Source organism: Helicoverpa armigera, chromosome 3 (genome assembly GCF_030705265.1).
Source record: "Helicoverpa armigera isolate CAAS_96S chromosome 3, ASM3070526v1, whole genome shotgun sequence".
Taxonomy (NCBI): domain Eukaryota; kingdom Metazoa; phylum Arthropoda; class Insecta; order Lepidoptera; family Noctuidae; genus Helicoverpa; species Helicoverpa armigera.
The window spans coordinates 13,781,018-13,806,287 of record NC_087122.1 but is presented as its reverse complement, the minus strand read 5'-3'; the positions used below and the strand labels follow the sequence as shown (position 1 = coordinate 13,806,287).

Below are 25,270 nucleotides of genomic sequence, written 5' to 3'. Positions count from 1 at the left end.
AGTGTATCTACTGTAAAACAAACACACAACAGTATGCCTGAGCCCTTCAATTTGCATGGTCTTCAAGTTTTGCAGCCAATTACAGTGGGTAAACAGGCAACGCCGGGGATGTAGTTAACGTATAGCTTTACGAGGGCTCTCGTTAACCCAAGCCCTTCTAAGTTTTAACCTGCGGGTTCGGAAACATACGAGTTATTAGTGTGTGAAGTTTTTATGCGGTTTTATTGATGTTTCGAACATTTTCATAGTTCAATTAAATTTTGTTCCACTTTGTGTTGAAGACGTGTTGACGTGATGAATAAGAAATCTCAAACTATGTAGTTTGCCCCACTTTTTCGAAAATCTTACTGCAAATGCAATTTAGAGTCATAATTAAGCTGTTTGATGAAGTCTACTTATTCGGTTGATTGACTATACAAACTGATTTCAGTAACCTATTATGCACCAAAGGCACAGCCACTTAATTTTTCTGCTGCTAGTAGCTGCTCTAAGAAATGCATCATTTAACAGTATGATAATTAAGTGAGACTGCTGACCTACATCCCCCCAAGCGGAGAGCTGGCAAAGCAATTTGGATCTCTCATAATATCCTATCGTAAATTTATGAGTGTCATAATGCAGTCTTGGATCTGTACTTAAGAAAAGATCTTTTACTGGGTGACTGCTGTTTATTTTCGGTCAAAATTATGTTACTTTTGATTGTATCTACATAAATTGTAATATGTATTTCGCTTGAGATGCTAAGTCTTCCTTTATTAGAACATTCCTCACTTGAATGTTGTCAAAATTGGTTATGCTTACCGTTTTTGCGCATGATCACAAAATCATTTCTTATATTAACAAAATATCTTTATCACGTAGGAAGTTATTTTCTAAGTAATTACACGCTCGTGCGAGCAATATAATTTTATTGGAAAGCCCTTCGGTTATGTTTTAATTACCGAACAAAGGTGGCAGCCGTATTAAATAATTAGGCGGCTCCATTATATCTTTGCGATAGTATCTTTTACTTTATAAAGATAAAATTCTCGCGAGAATTTTATTACAAAGGTAAAGAGCTTGTGTTTTTCTTTGTATAACTGAGGTAAATGCGATCCTTGGGCATATAAAAGTGAGTATTTATAAGTAATCCTATTAGAGTTTTCTTTCTATTTACAACATATATTACTTACGAATGTAATACGCTTAGCGGGGCTTAGTTTATCTTCTCATTATACATAGGTTCACTATGAATCCAATTATGGAGATCAAGGTACTCGATATTACCAGTTCGCAAAGTATAATTTTTGAAACACGACTTAATAGAATCTAACACAAAAAAGTGCAGTGTTATCGTAGATTTGCTTATCCAAATATGGGTGCTAAAGACTATGATAGTTCAGTTTATGAACAAAATACGCGGGACATCAAAATGACTAACTTTGGGGAAGCTAAGTTATTTAACGGAAATTGTATATTTTATTTATATTTGAGCTATTATCATACTATCTGCCCTTATTCTAAAGTCGACGTAGGTGGTGTACACCCTGAAGTTAGTAAACTCATGAAGATATTATATTATGTAGCTTGACTAATATTTTAGTGACGCTCGAAACTAACTACCCTGTTTTCTTACTTATCCGGTTTCACACATGACTCTAATTTAATACCTCAAGTATAATACGTGTAATTTCACTCTTGAGATAAGAGGTAATATATTCTAAGTAGTCACGAATAAAATAAAGACTTAAGATTATTTAACATGCGAAAACATTGCCTTTTAAGTTTCTGTCAACAATTTGCTAAGCCTAGGGACTGTTTAGGTTGGACGTCTAACATAATCTATACTAATTTTGAAACTGAACAGATGTTTCTTGTTAGGTTTAGGTTAGGTTAAAAGGTTCTTTTTTTTCGGTGAACCGATCTTTGTAGGCATCGGTAAGGTGTGGGGACAACAAATAATGATCACGTTAGTTACCCCAGAATAAGTAGAATTTGTCAGTAGCACTTTAGAGTTCCCCAATGGAAAGGGAGAGGTCGAAATGAGGGTTTACAACCATTTGTGTTTCCCCTTTCAACAACACAGGTAGGAGTTATGCTCCTTTAAAATAAATACATGCTTTATCCCCACATGTTTGTACAAAGAAATAAAGACGTACAGTCGCGCACAGCGGACGAAGCATTGTGTTGTGCATCCCTGAACAATACTTATTACGTTTGGGACAGGTCCGGGTGACCCGGAACGCTGACCCACTTTAAATACACGGATACACCCCTTTTTAATGTCCACCTGACTTATCTTTGTCGTTTGAATAGAAGGCATTTTTCAGCAAAGCGTAGGTTTGGTGCTGTGGTGCCTTTAAAGTTATTTAGGTAATTTTTCTGTTCTGTGAATTTGTAAACAAAAATTCAAACTTGAAAATTAACAAATACTACATCTTTATCTTTATATGTAAATAATATCAAAATGTACCTACTCGTAGTAATTTGATTTTTTTAAATCTTAAAAAACAATACATCAGCGTTTGTCATCAAGAATTCATTACACCACAATTGTGTTTGTCGTTTCTCAGAACAAAACTCTTTACTTTTTATTTAACAATTGCTAAATCTAAATAGCTACATTTGGGTACTTCACAAAGCTAGTTCAAGCTTTTGTAGTTCGTCTAATGGTTAAACATTTACATGTTTGTTATTTGCATGTAACATAAAGACTTCGAGGCACGTTAGCTTGAAAGCCCAGGTCAGTAGGTACTTTATCATCAAGTTCACAATACTACTTTTTTTAGGACGGTAACAGTCAACTTCGAAAAGTTTATATTGTGAGTAAAAGTATCAAGTTTTTAAATCTTATATCAACATCACAAGAAGGCAAGAGACACTCAAAAAGCCACAAAATACTAACCAAATTATGACGTAACCCAACGAAAATCTTCACGAAACTTATCAATAATTAATTTGAAATCTGTGCGATCCGACCCCGGCGGCGCCACAGCTCAAAACTCAGCCATAACCCGACCATTTGTCATGTGTCAGGCGAGCGTCTGACCGCTAATGGATCTTCTGAAACGTAGGTATATATCAAGAACTGCGCGCCTACGCCTTAATGTGAGTTATTAATTGTCGCGTCTGCGTCGTGTCAGCTCTTTGCATCGATGGAGGGGTTACGGTGTGATATGTGAATTTGATGGAAGGTTACCAAGTTTAAAGGGGGAGATTTATGAGCTGTGAATTTGTAGTTTGTGTCCTTAAGTTGTTTTGTAACCATTAAACGTCAATCATGTTTTCGCTCAATAATTTGGTGATGTAAACAACTAGTTATGGCATTTAGTCATGCAACATTTTCCTTATGACATATTTTCGTCTAAGATATTTTGGCAACTTTTCCACACCAACACTTGAAACAGTCCCAAAATATTTCGTCAATACCTCTATTTAGAGCTGTCTCCTCAATTGTGAGCTAGCTTAACAAAAACTGGGACAAAATAATACTATGTTCTCATTTAGTATTAAGTGCAGGCACTTAGTACGTGCATGTAGTTGGATGCTTGGCAGGAGTTGTGTATCGACGTGAGCTTGCGGGTCGTTAGCAAAAAGTTTAAAGTCAGTGCCACTGTTATTGTCACTGTACGTTTATGCTTATGAGTTGTACCTATGTGGAGTCAGTTGTTGTTTTGTTGTCAGGTTTTTGTGATTAAAGGTTGCTTGTCTTGAGTTTTAGACACGTATTATGACGCCAATATAGTATAGATACGTCACGGAACTTCTTTGTTTGAAAACAATTTAAAAAATACCTTTTTATGGCTTACCTACTAAAACCTTTTCAAACAGCAGGATAAAATCAACCCATGTTACAAACAAATATATATGCGCAATATAAATATTGTAAGGATGAATTCCCGCTACATCTCATGCCTTGGGGCGTCCTATCGTATGAACTGAAAAGCATGTAGTTGAAAACTTGTATCGATAAATAGCGAGCGTCGGCGCCGGCGGCAAATCTTTAGCACGTTTCCTTTACTTATCGGCACATATCGTATATTCTTACTGCTGAATGTTCACTGAAGTTTGCACTTGCAGTTTTGTGCGCCACTGAAGAACTGTGTAGGTGGCACTTTGATTTATTTCATATTTAAATAGTTGATATCGATTTAAGGAGCTAACTTTGCTGCGTTAACTTGAAAAGTGTATGTATACGAAAAACGCATTTTCTTTTAAATTTCCAAGTAAAGATTGACCAACGCGTGACAAATCAGATCAGTAACATTTCGGAGCATTGTCTCTCGTCCGCAATATTCTCTGGATCCAATTACAAATAAACAGAAACTGAAAGAGTCCTGTATGAATGTATATTCGTGGAAGCGTGTATATTTCCCTTGCCGGCCACTGCCATACATACAGCCATCGATCTCGAATGTCCACTGCGTCGATACGTCAAACACACCATTTATTTCGTAGGTATGATATCGGAACTGGGCTAAAGGGACGGATACACGAGGAAACGGCGAGCTAGAAAGTAATGAATGACACTATGGTCTATTTAAAATATGGCATAACTTCAAAATATCTGTATCGAAGACTCGTTGGAAACAATTTAGCCATACAAAGTGTGTCAAGTACCTAATCACATTGAATTAAATATGAAGATTGTAGGTATATAGGTACCTATACTGGTTAATATGTCGATAAACACAATGTTAAAATAAAAACACGCAAAAATATGATTTTACGAAAAAAAAATGCGGGAATTAGAGTACCATTTCAATAAGTACATTAGACATTACATAATTCACTGACCTGTGTTGTAGGAGCGGCAACATCAATCAAACGCGGCAAACTTAACATCTCAATCGCCTTACAACCACGTCACATCACTTCACATCACTTTTACTTTGATTATTTATAAATCACTAAATCAACACACACTTTGATTGCACTGCAATTACAAAGATTCGGGAATCGGTTGGACAAACGCGAATCGCTCACTATATAATATGAAAGTCCGCAAAGCTACGAGCAGCGTTTTGATGGCATTCGCCGTAAATAAGCACCATGTCGGTGTACTCCGCGGCTGTGTAATTTACTCGTGGCATTGTTTATTTACACTTCACAAATAACAAACAAAAACAAAACACTAAAATGGCGTCCACTTTCACTTTCTCACACAAACACGACAAACCGTTCACTAAAACACGTAAATAATTTATCAATAAAAACAATGCTCCTGTCGCAAATACACGTTTTATCGCAAAAACAATATCTTGCGCAACACAAACGCAGTGACATCAACTTCAATCAACATACCTAGTATTGTTGATCGAAGGACATCAAAGAAACCGGCGGCGGGCGCGGCGGCCATGCACTAAACGTAAACAGTTCACACACGTTCCCGAACACGGAAATTAGCAAAAAGTAAATCTTAGTCAATTGAACGCTTTAAAACGTTTTAAAAACAAGTGAAGGCTACAAAGATCAAATAAAAATGTAAGAATTGCTCATTATTCAGCCTGTAAAATAAAATACCTATTTATTACAGTATTTCATTACAATTATTCATGAGTATAAAACAGCATTATAAAATAAATAATGCCTTTGATATCTAAAGAGTTAGGTTGGCAGCAATGATCTCGGTGACACAATAAACTATTTCTTTTCTTTTCGCTCATGACGTGAACGTATGACCTTATTGTTATTAAAATAAGTTTCATTTTGCCTTGTTAAATATTCTTTCTTCTTTTAATTAAACGTTTTGCTAAGAAACAACCTTATTTTCATCGCTAGTCGGGGTCATTGGGGTCATTGCATAGACATAATATTAGTAAACAGGACTGCGCACCTATACCCAAAAAACGAGCCGAGTGAAACAGTTAGTACCGAGGCTGTTTGTCCCTTTCTAATAGGGTGACTATGAGATTAAGCTATGTGAGACTAATCCGAATTTGCTAAGATTATTAAAAACAGATTGGTATTGAAGTTTTAACTTACTCAGTTTGTGACCTTAAGATACTAATATCTGCTTTTAAAAATTAGCCGTATAAAAGCAGGGAGATTCGAAGTGAAGACTGATTTGTTTGTATTTTTGCTTCACATATAGACTGCTAAGCCATTTATGTCACCTTCCTTCATTTTTTGGGAAGCTATAACAATAGTACAACAGTTTTAAAATCCATCACCCATATTTTGACTCATTACAAGAATTCATGGGCACCCTAGTTGGTTGATTTACGAAAATGTTAATATTAGCTAACCTGTGGAACGATATACTGCAACCCCCATAGGATTCACTTTTACAAGTATAAACGCAACACTTTTCACTATTTTAATAGTTTAAATTGATTTCATACAAAAAATATAAACAAAATTTTAAATGCTGATTACGCGCCAAGAATGTTCAGGGTTACCGCTAGAAAATAAAAAAAAGCAAAATAAAAATTTATGTTGTTTATGTTTTAATAATAAATACGAATAAATTAATGCGATTGTTATTAATTTGTTGACTTACAATTGTTAAAATAAGATAAAAATATAAGTGATTCAATTGTTTTTTGGGAAGACAAAACTTTTGACCACAACATTTTTTTTTGCTGGCAAGGTGTTAGAAAGAGACAAACAGCCTCCGTTCGAACTATCCCTCTCGGCTCGGATTTGCCTCTGTGTATTATGCAACCAATTTAGTACCTTATTGCGTTAGAATAGAGTTCATTTTCGTAAATATATATTTTGAGCGTGCGCAATCTTGTTTAGTAATATTATATCTATGGGTCATTGACACTTGCGTTCAATTTTCAAATGCCTCTTCCCGCTGTGGGTTAGCATTATCTGTGCTTTACACATAGTGTTCTAAATTATGAATACGAAAAATAATTGGCTACAGCATCATCTCAAATTAATATACATTTATTATTTATTTAATCACAAGCACTACTTGCTTTTCATTTCACTTGTCATTGGCAGAATCGTCGACATCGACGCGGATTGCCATAAATTAAAAAAATAGAATAGAATTCCTGTGGCTAAACCAATTGATTGATGGATTCATGGAATTTGTTATAGAATACTCTAAAGTTTAAGTGATAGGATTTAGTGTGATTAGGTATGATTTAGCCGATATATTATTTATTTAATGTTTTTCACTGAAACTGGTAACAAGAGTGGTATGGAAGTATGTAGGTATATTTCACATAAAGTGTGTTGATTTCAGTTTCCTTGTCAAGTATCAGAAACTGAGCCATTGGGTTATATCAATGTCATACTTGACCTATTAAGCGAGAAGTTTCGAGAGCATTCCACACTTGACGATGTCAAAGTTGGACTCTAGTGTTGCAAGTTCTCTGACAGTAATATCGCTATATTGACTGGTAGCCGGCGCGGCGTCGCGACGCCTGGTGAACATACCGCTTTACAAATCCCTTAGGTAGGTACTATGAGAAATGTCACATTTTCCAACTATTTATGTGCGAGTCATGGCGTCGCGAATCTAAGGGATTTTCTTGTGATTGATTTATGTAGTTGTCAGGGTTTCTGAACGTCTGTATATGTAGCGTGTCGCCATAATTGATTGAATTGGACTGCGCTGAGTAAGCGGTGCTTTTGCCAAATGTATGTCACAATTCATTTATCAAATGTGTGTGTGCTAGGGTGATTTTTAGAATACCTTACCTACGTATGTAACACGTCCATTTTCCCCTGGAACAGGAAATTGAACACTCGTTGAAATAAAAATGTAGGTAGGTACACGAGTAATTTCATATTATTCGACAGTATAAATAAATAATTATCCGGGTCAGAACTCATTTATCATTAAAACCCATTAGCATCCGCATATCTTTTGGCAAAAAACACATTATGATTAGGCCATTGTTGGTAAGGGGCGGTGACGTCACTGCTCCGGAACGAATAAATCCGCGCGCCCGCGCCGTATCCGCCGCGCTCCCGCCGCACAGAGTGTAATTTTACCTCAAACACGGACATCCTCATTTAAATGCTATTTAGAAAGGTAGAAATCGAACAAATCCCCTAATAAAACTCCGGTGACGTTATGTATCATAGTTTTCGAAAAATTTTGAAAATCGAGAAAAGTCCATAGAAACCAAAGAAACGTTTTATTTCCGTTTTTAATATTGTTTTCCATTACATGTTTTTTGATTATGATTCAAATGTATTTCAGGCACCTATTAATATTGAAAAAGTTAAAAAATCTCGACTAGTCTCGACGAAAAAAATTTTTTTCTGTTATTTAGTTTTTATTTTTTTTCTGAGATGTCCTGCAATATTAGCATTTTTTTTAAATCCCATATTATTAGTTGCTGTACCTATTACTCCCACAAAAAAAACTAGGTGCTTTAAACATAGGACTTCGGAGATATTAAATTTTAAAATTTTAATTTAGGGTTGTCACTCAAGTGTATGGTTTACTTCAGTGATGGTCGTTATATTTATTTAAGGTTTAGTAGATGACAGAATTCAAAGAAAAGGTCTTTTAAAATTCCTATAATATAATATCTGTCTCTTTTATCTTATTTTTATCATATAATATTAAAATTAGCATTACGCCATGTACCTATTTGTTGGTTATAAGGGGGCTATAAGACTTAAAATTGTATTCAGTTTTGCTGTTGTCACCCAACTCTTTGATTTCTCATAAATTGCAGTCACCATAATTTTATTTTTGTCTACTTAATATGGATTAAAATTATTGGCCAATCGTTTCCTGAGATGCCATTCATGATGGCATACATGGCAGTGTTTTAACTTGTTCTTTCATTTACATATGATACGCAATAATAGTAAACATAAGCTGGGAGTACCTCCACGTGGTGAAGGCGGTAACAGTTTTTACTGGCTAAACCTCCCTATAATTTGTGATTTTTAATGTCGATATGCTTAAATGCCTTCGGGCTTATGTTGTTTTCGTTGTCTTGTTTGCTTCAATTTATTTGGCGGCACGGTAGCCAACCCGGTAACGCAGGGGAGCAGCCGCCATCTAAAAGTTTATTTCTTCTGGGTGGAATTTGTTTGTGATCATGGAACCGGACAAGTCCCATACTTTGTCTCAGCAGGGCTTTATTTACTCTGCTGAGGGATGTTCTTCTGGGCCCCGACCAGAGGATTTAATGAGAGGGGAGCATGAGGGTGACATACCTCAGGCTGGTCAGCGAGTGGCAGCTCGTGCTAACGACCAAGGCATGAATTTGGAACCAATCAAACTTACAAAACGGGAAATGTTTGATATTTTAACTGAACAGGCACGCTTAATTGGACCTAAAAAAAGACCTCTGGATCTTACCACTGAAGATAGAACCAGAATAGTCCTAAAGACGTTATTTCCGAATGAAATAGCTGAAAATTTTGATAGCAAAAATAAAACTGTTGTAGAGACTGTCACAAAATTTATTAGTAAATGCGAAACAATGTACAAAGCCAGCAAACGTAATCTACAATTGTTTTATAAGAAAAATAGATCTTGGCTTGACACAAAGTTTGCTATACCTCATATGAGTTTCCCCAATGTCACAACAACATCACAAGAGACGTTAATAGTGTCGGTATCTTCTACATCTACGTCCAAACTGAAGGAACCACAACCTTCAATATTAACGTTGAAAGTGATTGAACCAGATCTATCATCATCTCAAGAGATGTTAAACCTGATGGAACCAGAACTTTCATCATCTCAAAAAATGTTACTAGAACCAGAAGCTTCAACATCTCAAGAGATGTTCCTGGAATCAAAACCTTCAACTTCTCAAACTTCTAAGACTTATGACAGTTTGAGTTCTCGCCAACAGCGTCGCATAAGAAAGAGATTGGAAGAAGAACTTGAAGGACAACCACATTCCAAAATTATTAAAGCAATTTCAAAAGTTGTCACCGATCATACTGGTGAAAAACTTAGTTCAGGTTCTGCTCGAAAGTTGGAGTTCGTAATAAACGAATGCTTGAAATCTCCAACTCGGCCCAAAAAAATTGCATCCATTATACCACCCAAAGTGGAACCCAAACCATTTAGTCCTGAAGAAGCCCTTTCTATGATGATCGAACGAAAATTTACTGTGGATGATCATATTTCTATGCAGAGAGAATTAAAAGAAAGAGGGTTCCCGGCTTATCCATCGCACTATCGAGTACAATTTGCCAAAAAAATGTGCTATCCTGATGAGCAATTACATGTTACAGAAAGAGAGGCAAGCGTTTCTTTGCATAGTTTATTGTTACACACAATACGCCGCATCATTAAAGCTTGTGACACAAAAATAACAGAATACTTCAATCAAAATTATAAAGATATTGTGTACTGTATTTTTGAGGGTTCTTGGGGGTTCGACGGCAGCACTGGACAGTCAGTTTATAAGCAAAATTTCAAAAATGGGAATGATAAGGACGAAAATTGTTTATTTGCCACAACATTCATACCATTATATTTAAAAACAAATGACGGATTTGTGTTGTCGTCCAACCCAAGCCCACAATCTTTTAGGTTTTGCCGTCCAGTAAAAATTCAGTACAGAGAAGAGACAAAAGAACTTATTTTGGAGGAAAAAACGCGCGTAGAAGACGAAATTAAAAAATTATCACCCCTTTACGCAGAAACGCTCTCAGGTCAAAGTATAATAGCTGAACCAAAATTACACCTTACTATTATCGATGGTAAGGTTTTTAATATAATAACGGGGACTTCTTCGCAGCTTCGTTGTGCATGTTGTGGCGCATCACCATCAGATTTTAATAATTTAAATTTAATCAAAAACCGGCCATTAAACCCCGAAGCATTACGTCATGGATTAAGCCCACTGCACGCTTGGATCCGAATTTTGAGTTTTACTTCATTTGGGCTACAAAATGATCCAGCTGTAATGAAATGGCGTGTATCTAAAAATTCGTTTGAGGCTATAATTGTAGAAAGTCGCAAAAAATATATTCAAAGCGAAATAAGAAGCAGAATGGGTCTCATAGTAGATGTTGTTCGTCCAAATTCGGGGACCACAAACGATGGAAATACCGCACGTACTGCACTGTCCGATAAATACCGAGAATCTTTTTCTGAAATCTTGGGTCTAGAACCATGGTTGGCGGAAGATTTACATACCATTTTAGTGGTTTTATCCAGTGGGTTGATAATTAATGCAAAAAAATTTGATGATCTTTGTCAATCTATTGCAACAAGATATGTGAAAACATACAAATGGTATTATATGTCCACTACAGTGCACAAAATATTAATGCACGGTCAGCAAATTATAGAGTCCAGCCCATTACCAATAGGTATGTTGTCAGAGCAAGCCGGGGAATCTAGGAACAAATTCTGGCGTTATGATCGTGAGCATCACACACGCAAGCTCGATCGTGAAATAACTATCACAGACTTATTTCACCGTGGACTTGAATCATCTGATCCATATTTATCTACCATATCCCACAATAAAAGAAGTAAACCTAAAAAATCTTTACCCCCAAAAGTTTATTCTCTGTTGGAAGTGACAATGGACAATGTGCGTTATTTCCCACCGGATTCTAATTTCGAATTTGAAGAAGTGGAACTAACTTCAGACGAAATCCTCATTATTTCAGATACTGAAGATGTGGCGTAAATTGATATTTGTTTTTTTTTGGTAATGATTATTCCAAATAAGTCCAGTTTATTTCTCCCTTTTCTTTCATAAACTCAAATTTTAATACTGGCTATCCACCGCAGTTTCAAGTGCGTTTTTGGTTCCTACTTCACCTCCGGTAGCATCTATGCTTCATGTATTTTGCTTTCATATTATTATAAAATAAAAAACTGATATTCCACATTTGTTTTATCTCGAGGTGGTTCAATATTTTTTAACAAATGTTGCTAATAGATATTGTGTATTTTTTCCATAACATACCTAAATAACATAATCTAGAACTGTATTTCATCACATCGTATAGTCCCATTAAATAATCTCATTCTTTTTTTGACAACCCTATTTCCATAGAAATTGTTAAAAAACTTAGAAACGTTATAGCTCTGAAGTCCTGCACGTTAAATGTTCCAATTTTTCTCAGTAAGACGCTACATGACTAGAATGTATTTCGGTGGTAAAACAAAATGCTAATGTCGTATAGAAAAATTTATATAATTTATTTTGCAAAATTAAGAAAATATTTTTTTTCTCGCATTCCAGCGAAAGCAAAGACTTGTAATTTATACACAATATTATTAAAACAACCTTCAATTCATGGTTAATTTTAAATAAAGCGAGAGTTTGTTATTTTGGGAAATATCTGCAAAAAACTATTTGACAAAGTTCATTGACCTTTCAAAAAAAAATTCGTAGCTTCAAAATTAAGAAATATATTCAAACTGGTGTTTCATATTATATTATATAACAGTTATATCCATCAGAATTTACAATAAAAAGAGGATGTCCGCTTTTGAAGCAAAATAATACACTGTGCGCCGCACTCTCACCGTGCTACCGTCGCCACTACCGTTTCCGGCTCTCTGTAAGGTTATGAATTACTGTTACGTACTTCCTAGAAAGGTTAACATTTTTATTCAGTCCTAAATGTTTTCTAAGTTCTACTTAAATGCCAAGATTATATTTATTCTTATGAAAATAAAATCTCAAAAGTAACTCGGTTTTGCTAAAATCTAGATACATTTACTGTATGTGAAACCAACTTCTGGCAGCCTCATAATTTCACCATTACCAATAACGGTCCCCTAAACACTGAAAAATGATATTTCGAACGGCAACCCTCGCTCCTACAAACACAGATGACAAAGAGCATGTCACTCCCGGGAGGCTACAACAAGCGTTTTCCATTACCACAGATAACTAAGTGAGGCTCCACCGACCAAGTTTTGAGGATATTGGACAACTGCAGCGCCAGGAGATTTGCGGCTTTCAAGGACTTGTTCTAATAAGGCTTACAGTTTCGATATTGAGGGATTTAAGTTTGGAATGAATTAGTGAAGTGGCAGCGAATGAGGGGACGCTTTTTCATATGGGGGTGTGTGATTGGGTATTATATTGTAGAGTTTTGATGCGGGAATCCAATACACAACACAATATTGTTGATCTGCTGCCGGATAGGAGATGAAAATTATGTATTTCGATGCAGTTCTGTGCAGTCCATATGTGTACCTACTACTTACTGGGATATGTGTCATTATCTCCTGTTCCAAATAAACACATAAAATACGCATATTTCAAAAATTTATTTGACCGTACAGCACATTTTCAGGTGGCAAGCCCGAAAGAAATACTAAGTGCCAAACTTGTTATAAACTTATAAACTTTACACGTGCTCCAAAAGTATTTCTTGTTCTTAACAAGTTTGTAGCCATCACTATCGAAGTTGTTCTTCTGAATAACGAGCCATATTGTTATTTTGAAAACTCCGTATTTACCTACCTGCTGATAAAATTGACACTTGAATAAAGTATGGCCTATTTACCTACATGTTCGTATTATTTGGTGTCAATGGCACTTGATTTGAAAACCTCGATGACAAGTCTGTTTACGTTAACATTTCATGTCAAGGGTAAAATAACTTCTAAGAAAAACAACTTTAATAGAAAAGTGATTTTGGTTGCGTACCTACTTACATGTTAAGTTCGTGAAAGTTATAAATTCATTACGATTTGCTTATGATATTACACGTAGATAAAGTTATTTCTTATCATACCACTTTTCCGACAATAAATTTATACCTACCTATTTAGTTGATATTCATATAAAAGCTTTTCAACGGTACTACACTTAGTAGGTAATTAGTTCAAAGAAAATTGAACATAATGTTCAGGAAAACGCTAATATTTCACGTACAATGTAGGTACCTATATGCTTATACGTCCTCCTAGCCGATTATCGGCTACGGCGGCTGTTCTCATTTAAGGAGATCAGCCAATTGCGCAGGACATATTATAGTGCACAAGCATTTGCGCAGACGCAGGTGCACTCCCTATTCCTTCACTCTCATAATCCGATGGGACGGCAATCCGACACGACCGGAGAGAGATCAGGCGCAGGACCGACATTTACGTGCTCTCCGATGCACGGGTGTATCAATCACCAACTTCCAGGCTCCGGGCTGCTTTGTGAAAGTCTTCTAAAACCCACAAAGCGATTTCGGCCCGACTCGGGAATCGAACCCGAGACCTCGAGCTCAGCAGCCGCTCTCGCGACAGCTAGACCAACGAGGCAGGCTATATGCTTAGTAGGTATGTTGTTGGTAATAGTTTACTTCCTTAGCACGGTATAATATTACGTTACATATTTACGACTTCAAGGTAACGGATTACTGCTCTAACAAAACTCTTCGCTTCTAACTTCTAACGTTACACATGATAATATATTTCACAAAAACGTTCAAGATGGCGACTTGTCGACGTCACGCATCAACGCACTCATAAAAACGTGAAATTTACCGCCGTCGAACATCGCCGATGTGTATAAATTGTTGGCGCATGTAAAAAGCGATTAGCGATATCCGATGAATATTGGGAAGGTTCCTTTTTGTTATTGGATTTACATAATCTCCGATGTTGGAGAAAATTCGACTGTTGGATATGTATTTTTTATTGTAGGTTGTGTGATAAATAGTCCCATAATATTAATGATGTTTCAGTTATAAAACACTGACGTAGTAACTCTTTCTGTATTTTGGGTGTTAGGAAAATTGATTTACCTATGTATCATAATACCTTTAAGGGCCTTGTAGAATGAACTCCATAGTTCAATCTCTGGATACTACGTTTTTTATTATGTAGGTATTTCGAATAAATTAAGTTCCCACACCTGGGACACATATTTCATTTATTTCCCATATAAAACGTATGCTTTGTAGCACTTCCATTCAGTCTTCTATCCGTGTTCAGTGATCTCTGCATCCATCTAAGGCGTAAGATCAAAACCACACGCTGACGCACGCTCCCCCGGGGTCGTGAAAACGAGAATTTTGCCGCGATCATAATAAATAATGCTGAAAAAGACGCCTTACACAATTCATTAGCGATGAGCGATTTTTTTCTTCAAGTCTTTCTGTTGAGTTATATTTGAAATGGATTACTATTTAAGTACCTAGGTGGTAGTACTTGCGTAGGTTTACCTAATTTGTATCAACTATCCTATATATATGCCGAATAATAATAAAGGCAGCGAAATTGTTACAATAGCCTCCCAAGTTATATTCGATAGGGGAAAACAAACATTTTTAGCAGTGGTTGAAATTCTGAAATTGTACTTAGTAGATAGATATGCAGTTTCTTGACAAAGACTGAAAATTCTTTAATCATCGACATTATATCTTAAAATCGCTAACGCTCATAGTGTAGACCGAGTGTGTAATATCCCGAGGCGAGTCAAGGCTGTATCTATCACATGCTAAGTGACGCCCCGAGGGAGACGATCATCACCAAATTTTTGTCATGCTCGCACCAAATGTGACCAATATACTTACTCTCCTTATGTAGCTAAGAATATATTATCATTATTTACTCATTTATTTGTTGACAGTTTACGGAAATAAGTAAAAATGATGATGTAACAACTATTCAAAGCGTATTAAATGAAGATAGTTTAGGTATCTACTTATACTACGTAGGTACAAATATATCTTCAATCCACAGAATACATATTGAAGCAAAATTCTAATTATGACCTCCGGCGAAGCACTATGATCCGTTTGACTTCCCCAAAACAACTACGTGTGTTCAATACTGCAAACTATGCAATTTGACCGGATTTTGCATACATAAATACACAACCTGGGGCATGCAGTGATTTGTGTTCGAGAAGTTTGAAATTCTGAGAGTTGTGGAACAGTTGTCCATGTCTATCTTGTATTCGTTTTGTATCAGGTATTCGCTATTAGTAAGATTATTTGCAGATTGAACTATCATAGCGTTTCTATACAACATGCGTAAATCGCTATCGCTTATGACTTACATGAACATTTATCCCGGGGCAAGTCAAGGCTGTATCCATCACGCGTTGAGTGCTGCCCCCGGGGAGCAGTGCCTTAGTCCCGGTGCTTCCCATCCCTACACCACGTGCGTTTGATTTGAGAAACGATGCGATATCCCACGATTTTGCATACGTAAATATGTACGAGTTGGAGTAAATTTCTGCGAATGTGTGGTTGTGATTGCGTGTTATGTGTGCCGGGATTGTGAGCACCAGCTGACGTAGTTCTGTTTCTCATTAATAATTTAGACAGAGGGATATGGGGCGCTACGGTTGTTTATGACTTAATTTTCGTGTTTGATGTGAAGACGTCAAATAAAATAGATGGATGAACCATCGATGGGTGGACATCATTAATCAATGTTATCGTAATGACATTGAAAGTTTTAACACTGATAAACAAACTTGCCTCTCTTGATGCCCCTCCTACAGTTCCGCTTCAAATACTAAGGTCATGATCAAACTCCTGCAAACTTTTCAAAGTCGACCCACCAAATATCAAAACAAAGCCTCCACGAAACTTTAACATTACACGACTTCATTAACCAAGTTCATTTAATTACAATACAATGCATTAACTAATATAAACTAACAAGTAATTAAAAGCAAGTCCGCTACAGCCCTGTAAGACCCTTAATGAAAATATTTTGCGTGTGTGTGTCGGGCATGTGTGTCCGTACACTGAATAAACAATAAGTGAGTATGTGTGCGTCACAAAGGAGTTCATTTCTAGTTCAAATACAAATAAATGTTTTGAGCCTTCTGGGTAAGCAGAATTAACCCTGTTAGAGCAGGTACGAGTAGTGGACGTGTAGGGGCACCACGATACGGCTGGAATTGGGACATTTCATATTTAAATGTTTCGTACAATCGTACTTAATCTGTTTTAAGGCTTAGGTATGTGGATATATAAACGGTCTCAGTTACCTGAAAGTAGGATTAATTTCATATTCAAACTCATACAATCATAGCTCCGTCATGTAAACACAAAATAAACCATCTTTCAGTTTTAGTATGTCCGTAGATAAAGAAAAACAGTGAATTGCTGGAAGTTGTCGACACAATCTAGTTATCTATGCAAATGAAAGGAATTGGTTCCTGAGGCTTCAGTAGGCTGAATTAGTCTGTAATTAAATGCCCACGCTGTTAATTAAAGAACTGTTCACAGTCAACAGTATTGAGTTTTGTTTTCATTCCTTTTTGGGAAAGGATTGTGGACTTAAAATAGAGATAAACATGGTTATCCTATACAACTTAACGATCTTATTTCAACTATGTTCTGAAAATTCGTATAATTGCCATAGTTATTTCATAATTATATTAAATGCTGCTTCATTATTCTGAAACAGGAAACATTTCTGGGCTATACAAGAGCAAATATTAATATCTTCATTTAATTTAACATTTGGCGTAGGTACCATCTAGGTACGTGTTGTGCGTGTTCAGAATATTTTTTTGTAGTTATTTTGGCAGACATTTGGTAAATAATATAATTGCAAAAAATATGAAGGCCTTTCTCACTAATTCATGGTCAACACGTCACCTTGCTCCCGTTGACCTCTAAAACCTAATTACGTGGGTCGCAGAGACCCGGCTATTGCGACCCACGACAAAAAGAAAGTCGCAGCGACGGGTTATTCTTAATAAGAAATTTATTTAGTCCCAGAAAATTCTGGAAATAACTCATTACGGACGGCGTTTCTGTTCAATTTGCTTTAATGTACCTACCTTTTATCAAAGCGGAAAGGTATTTTATTTAATTTTTTCGAGTAATTATATTTTTTTCGTAGAAGCACAGTTACTTTCTGATCGTTTATTTTATGATTGGCAAAGTAAATTTTGTAAGTTTTATTACGTAGGAGATAAAAATAACCTTTTTACTCATGTCTAGAATACCTAATAGGTATAATACGGCAGCATTTGAAGTTCATAGCTTCTCAAGCTGAAAAAGTGATATTTTTTGGCAGGAACATAAACTGTGGTTTAGCTTCTATGTGTTAGATACAAATTCAAGATATATCTACGTATATTTATATTCTAACTGCTATTGACAATGACATTAAAGTTATTAAACCTCAGCAACGGAAACTGCGTAACAGCAATCACTACCCCCTACGATTCACAGTTAAAACGTTAATCTTCAGGGTAATTACAAAATGGCAGCTTTCAAAAACCTTCCTTTGTACCAAAATTACCTTTAACATATAAAAATTACTGAACACGCCCTTTTAAGATCAAATGATTTAATCACGTTGATTTAAGTTCGGAAACAAAATGTTTTTCATTGAAGTGAGTTTCTTTGATGAAAGTTTGGACGTACGAAGATGAGGTAGGTACCTTCCTACAGTAACAAAATAGCTCGGTCGCGTTACAAAGCGTTGTTTTATAACTTTACAACAATGTTGCTATCGTTTATTTGAAGCGAACCTTCGCTATTTTGATCCGACTTGCTTTGTTTTAATTACTAGGTACCTGGATGATATGATTGTATTGGATTTTTCACCAGTATTTACTCATTCTCAAGTTTTATTCGCGTTTCATGTCATCAACCCCGTAACTGCTGGGAACGCATAGGAATATTTTCTTACTAACTTGAAAAAGCGATCTATTTTCCCAAATCCTTCAAATTACAACTTCCAAACTACTTGCTCTAAGTCTTTTACTCATTTCATCCAAAATCCAGTTGGAAAAACAACAGCTCCAGTCTTTTAAATCCCGCTGTAAATCCTTGTTGAAAACATTCGCAGTTTCTCCGTCTTGTGGTAATGACCGAGAGGCGTGACGTTGCCTAGCAACCGCCTTATGAGAAAAATATTGCATTAACGAGGGAGTTTTTAGTCTGCGAGGGAAGAATGCGGTTCGCGAACTTAGTGTTCTCATATTTAGAAGTTTACGAGTATATGCGAGTAACACGAAATAAGGCATTGAATTTGAATATAAACTGGGATTCAAAGTACGATTTTCTGTGACAGCGTAAAGTAACAAAATATACCAACATAATTATTATGAAAGTTACGCATTATCAGGAAATATTCTAAATCTCAATAATAATCATAATTAATGAGTACAAAGCAAATTCAATCTAACACATAATTAATGCGTCTAAAGAAATCATTTGATCGTATCATTACCGAAAAAGCTTCGTTTAGCAAAAATCCTCGGTAATTTTATTATATGGCAAATTAGAGGAGTCGGGAGCTCCAGTGAGCGTCAGCTAGCTATATAAATTTAATGAGGACTTCCGTCTGTCGGAAGTGATGTGAGCACTTGGCGTACAAAGAGCCTGTTAAGAAGGATGTGGCCATTCAGCCGGAGCTTTGTGAGGGATGAGGCATAAAGGTGCTTGACACTTGCCGCTGATTGAGAGGGGCCGGTGGCGTTATTAGCGGATTTTTGTTAATACGAATGTTGAATTGTGCTGTCAATGTGTTGTATTGGCTCTATGGATTTATACTGTCGACGGTCTTTTCTTTCTTTGCAGTTATTAATTTAAGGTATATTGTAGGTGCAAGTTAAGTACCTAGTTGTCTTCTAGATCAAATGGCGATTAGGACTGATATGGTAAACACGTCAGATTATGTACCTATACTGTTTTGATAAAACTTTCACTAAGAAACAAAAGTGTCTCGCTTGCCGTATAAAGTAAATCTCTTTGTAAATTATGTTTTCAAGTCGTCACAAAAGTTTGAGACACATGACACACAAATATAACTTTTCAGTTTGAGAGACACAACAATTTTACATGTGGTTAAATATAGACACACTTCCTTGCTGACTTATGTTTTTATCTCTTTTGGTTTTCCTAGATGGTACCGCGAGACTGGTGGAGGAGTTCTCCGTGAGATCCGTGACGGAGAAGGTGGCGGCCGGTACAGTCGCACACACGACGCGCTCGGCATCCGACGCGCGGAGATAGCCGACGGAGGCCGATGGGCCTGCCGAGCGGCTAACGCACATGGCCATCTGACGTTGCGGCTACATCTGGCGGTGCGCGCGCATCTTACCGCACATGCACAGCCGCATACGCAGGTCAGTCGGCTCATTTCATTCTTCGGAATACTTTACCTGTAACCCTGCAAAACACAATATATACTAGATATAAGTATCGAAAGCCATCAAAATGCTGTTTGGATCAATAATATTATGTGCCTACATAAGGCTACAAGCCTACAAATGTAGCACGTACACATGTGGGTAGTGGTGGGTTCAACGAGCATCTCAAAAATTGTGCTATCATATCAATAATACAATACCTATTCTCTGTAAAAGATACAATTGCCTTATAAAAGAAACTGTAATAAGCTTCCAAAAAGACGTTTCATGTTAAAGTATAAAACAAATTCACTTACGAACCCTTTTATTTCGACTTGATTTTTACCCAAATAGGTAATAACTCTTGGCGGAAAATATTCGTGCTTCTTTGAAGTGCTTCTATTTCGAATTATCTAATTGGCTGCGTTTTATTTTCTTTCGTCGTTTGAAGTCTGCAGTAACGAAGCTGGAATATCACCAATAAACTCGATACGTTCAGCGGAATATATTTCATCGGAATGATGGCGAATACTAAGAGGTGGCTAGTAAAAGCTTTTTGATTAATTAAAACAAACAGCTGTAGGTATATCAAAAAGGAGTATTGCAACGGGAGCGTTTAATAGGTCGTGGTGGCAGCCAATTGCGGTTGTGACGTCATCAGACTACTTTAATGTATTTGAGGTTACCAGGTACCGGGATATATTGCCAGTGAAATTACTATGTTAAATTGCTTTTTCTGGTTTACTCGGTTAATAATTATGATAAATACTTGCTTTAAGACTTATTCCGTTTTACTGCTGTATGATCTCACAAACACAGTAACTAAAAGCACACATCAAAGATATCGCTTTACGCATACATTTTGCAGTAGTAGTCACACCTTTTCATAACGAAGAAAAATTATAAGATAACTTGGACAATAAGCCGAACCCTGTGACAGTTTATAAATGAAACAACCTGCGCTAAATTAAGGCCATTAATCTTAATTAAACTCCTAAAAATATAATCGTGTTTTGTAACGAAGCAAGTATTAAAATGAAGTCTTACTTTACTCGTACTTTTTAATTGTCTTTCAAGCATCTCACAAAGCAGAATTCTTGCAAGTCAATTATGCATTCTACTTTTTTCAGTCATAAAGAGCACATAGGGACTACACAATTACTCTGACGAAGTGTGAAGGATTCAGTATGTGTTATGTACTTACCTGCTCATACCATGGAGTTTCTAATTCTGGTGTAGGTAATACCTATTTTGTGTTTTTTTTACATTTCGCTTTTCAATAAACTATTAGTGAACGGAAAAGGAAATTCGCAGTTTCTTTGATAAAATAAACTGTACAGCAAGACGTATATTCTCGAAACCTGCAAATACCAGGTATAATTTTATTATTAGCGAAGAGCTCCGGTCAACAGTGTATTGCGGATGCCTGGGCATAGTCCGTTTCGGTAGGCTGGCTGATTCCGGCGCCCTTAGATACAATCCAATTGAACGCGCCATCCAATCCCGAATCGTTGTAACATCGTTACGGCTCCGATGTAATTCAATAAAACCAACTTTTTTCTTCAACAGCTCCACTATTTGCAGACCTTTGTAAATATTATAGTTGGAAGTGCGGATCTAAACTGCCTCCCAAGATTAACCTCGCTTATCCAATTAAATATTGAGGCTATTTCTAAACGAAATCCGATTTTTAAAAGCTGAGAATTTTGCGTTTTTTGCGGAAGACTGGTGTTTGCTTTTTCGAGCGTTGAGCTGTGATCCGTGACGCGAATAACGTGTGACTGGGTTTTTGCTCGTTTTTGTCACGGAATGTTGCCGATGAGAAAATAACGCGAGGATCAGAAAATTCGTGTGAAGGCTGTGTGTTTCCCGAATACATATTGATGGAGATTCACGAAAGAGACACCGGTATTTTTAATTAAGGAGTGGAGGATCAGTGTTCCGGTATTTCATCACACAAACAAATTCCGAAGTACCACAGTTGCGTCAATTTATTACGTCGTTTTTATCAGAATTTCGTATATCAGTGTCAGCTATTCGAAATCATACTACACATTGAAGATACATACCTACACTAAAGAATACTGTTATAGAAGATCAAGTGGACAGTATTACAAAACAAAGGATTACCTTGATTGCTTCACATTGTACCGTATGAGGTCAACACTGAGTCCTGAGACTTGTTACCACTAACCCTTTTAAGGGTCCTGAATTACAAATCGGATTGTCTCAACTGTCCCTAGTAAGACATTCTGACCCTAGAATCAACATTTATGAAAAAAAAATCTCAAGAATGTTTTTGCAGATGTTATTTTTTTATGTGCTCATTTTCGCTGCGGGCGTTATAAACTTGGCTCTCGACAATTTTGTTTGGATGCAGAGTATTTTGGGTAAAATGTAGCGCATAGCGGCCGTCGGTGGCTTTATGCCTGCTTCGAGATAAAATCTTAGGTCAGAACGAGCACTTCTTTGGAGTAGTTTCATGTTTTTAACTACGTACTATGCAGAAGTTTCCTATGTAAGAGGGTATTTACGTAACTTTACATCTTAGCTACTTTAAATTTTAGACATGTTGAGTAACTTTTAAACAGTTATAACAACTGCAACGAATAAGGTTAATTTTTGTTTACATCAGATTGAATTATGCACAGTGACCATTAATTATATTAATTTGAAGTAGGTAAGTATCTTTATGAACCCAGATAAATATAACGATTCACAAGCAGGTCATGGCATTACAACAATCACTTGCTTTGGCGCATAAAGAGCTATCGATGTGGATAATCGGCGTACAATCAGCAGGCGTGCTGGTAATTTTGCAAAATGATCGGCGGAATGTGCGAAATAGCTGCTGATTGCAGCCTCGTGTCGGCTCAATCGCTGTCATTATTCCGAACGCTGTGTTCCTATTGATTTAACTAACAGCCAGTCTACTGTTATGCTAAGTTTAGTGACCATTAGCTAGATGTTGATACTTTTGTCGTGGATTTGAGCTTCAACTGGACGTCATTGGATCATAGAATGTGTCCTTAGCTAACTTTTTAGTCAACTAAAATAGCGTCAAGTATTTCTTTACTGGTAATTATTATTTTAAATGAAGCTATAAAGTGATAGTTCCCGTGTATCACGTATAAATTTATTTATTTATTTTTCAATACAAAGTGCCATTTTTATGATTAATTTTCCACATGTCCCTGTTAAATAAACGACAATTCATTTACAAAAATTAATCGAATACAGCAATCAATTTTAAAAGTCCATGTGGTATTTTATCAGGAAAATAAACAGCAATCACCGGCAATTGTTTAAAAAAACCGGGCATTTCGAGCTTTTCATTGTAGCTGCACGAAGTTATGGCTCGCAGGATATTTGCGACGTAAAATAAAATAAATGCGTCCCGATACCGTGCCGCAAACATTACGCGCGCAATTATAGATAGGGTTGACTCAACCACATATTAATATTCATGTTTTGGCACACTTTATTTCAACGAAAATAAACTAGTTAGGTGTAGTTCTTGTAACTAGTGATAAAGCAAAATATTCCCATGCTTTTAATTAAACTACCTGCACCTCAAGTCTCAAAGGCAATTCGCGGAAAGGTTTTAATTTGGTGACAGAAAAAACAATTATTTTTAACACGGCCTAGAGCTGAAAGTGGGATTCGTGACAAAGACCGAAATTTGTTTAAATGAAAAAAAACATGAAGATACACTGACAAACTCCTTGATTTATTACAGCATAAATATGGGTAAAAGGGTGCTTTATCTATGTCATATTCTGTAGAATGTTTTGCTTGACGCCGGCTGAGAAATATGCAGCCATAAATATTGATAAAAATATGTTGATTGATAAAAAAATATATTTTTCACAAAGCTTTGTAGTAACAAAATAATATTTATTTAGCAGAGCAAAAAACTATGTATTATTCGGCTATATTATAGTCATTTTTCTCGGGTGTATCATCCTTGCTTGTAGATCGGCGTATGAAACAAAATTATTGATATTCGTGTGCGTATATATTCGGTTTAATTAAACGGGCCGTCGTAAAAGCAAATAGTGTCGTTTATTAGCAAATAAACCTTCTGTTCCGTTATGAGCGCCTAGTACTCAGAGCTCAGTATGTAGTAGCTTCACTGGAAAGGAATTAATACATACAAAGAGTGGCAGCTAGTTAATTATACTTTTTTTTTAATTAACGTTATGTTATTATGTTACTCGAGATAAAAAGTAATAGGGAGTTGTTTTTATTACTATCAAGGAATATGTAGACGATCGTTACCTATCTGCGACTTAAGGCACGACGAGACAATCATTTTCATGAGGTTTTATCATTTGTGTGAAGTCTACCTGGACATAAGAAATGTCACCATACAGCTTTGTTTCTACGTATATACCTTAGTCTGAGCAATTCCTCCATCTTTCATTCTTTCCATCAGGTGGTTAACAGCGGTGGTACAGCCACAATCAACTGCACATGGGGCGGCTGGCCTGCCCCTCGCTTGGAGTGGCTGCACAACGGCGTGCCCCTAGGCGCAGGGGTGGCGGGGGGCAGGGTGAGGGTGCAGAACAACGGGGAGCAACTGGTGATATCCTCCGTGCATAGAGCTGACAGAGGAGTGTACCAGTGCATGGCGAGGAATGAGAGGGATTCTGCGCAGGCTAGCGCGGAGCTGCGGTTAGGAGGTAAGATGTGTCAGTTTTGACTATTTCGTTTATTAAAAAAAAAAACAATCATGAAAGAAGCTTTTTAAAATAGCTAAGATTTCATTGATTTGATACCTTATTAACGTGGAGAAGAAGCTAACGAACGTATTTTGTCGCTAATAACGAAGTTGAGATGTTCCACGCACAGTCGAGACTAAGTAGATAAAAATGCTTTCTTTGCCACCCAGACACAGCACCAGAGCTCCAGTACACGTTCATAGAACAAGTGCTAAGACCGGGGCAGGTGGTAACCCTCAAATGCTCGGCTGCTGGCTCCCCACCACCACATTTTACCTGGATGCTTGACGGGCAACCCCTCAATACCATGGCTAGGGGACACAGGTACGTTGGGCACCAAATCTTATTTTAGATTATTTTACATAATGAAGATTCAATAATTGGTTATACTTATTGTTTCCTTTATTGACAAAATTCTGTCTGGCAGATACAGCGTAGAACAGTTTGCTACTAAAACGAATGACGTGGTGAGCTACCTGAACATCTCAGCGGTGAGGTCTGAAGATGGAGGCCTTTATACTTGCAGAGCAGCCAATTCTCTTGGAGAAGTGTCACATACATCCAGACTCAATATTTATGGTAAGTCGCCGTCATTAG

The 25,270-nt window shown here is 36.6% G+C and overlaps 1 protein-coding gene across 7 annotated transcripts in view; it reads left to right on the top strand.

Annotated features, from left to right (window-relative positions):
* LOC126053653 (cell adhesion molecule Dscam1) overlaps nt 1-25,270 on the top strand; it is a 136,538-nt gene that overhangs the window by 98,445 nt on the left and 12,823 nt on the right. For 6 of the 7 annotated variants that reach the window (XR_010278192.1, XR_010278194.1, XR_010278193.1 and 3 more), the window contains exons 8-11: nt 19,724-19,946; nt 24,388-24,634; nt 24,844-24,997; nt 25,101-25,252. Coding sequence is in view for 4 of the 7 variants with exons in the window: in XM_064043742.1 (XP_063899812.1) it covers nt 19,724-19,946; nt 24,388-24,634; nt 24,844-24,997; nt 25,101-25,252 (776 nt within the window). In the remaining 3 variants the exon portion in view is untranslated. The remainder of the gene's footprint in view (nt 1-19,723; nt 19,947-24,387; nt 24,635-24,843; nt 24,998-25,100; nt 25,253-25,270) is intronic. The other variant, XM_064043743.1, reaches the window with a different exon arrangement.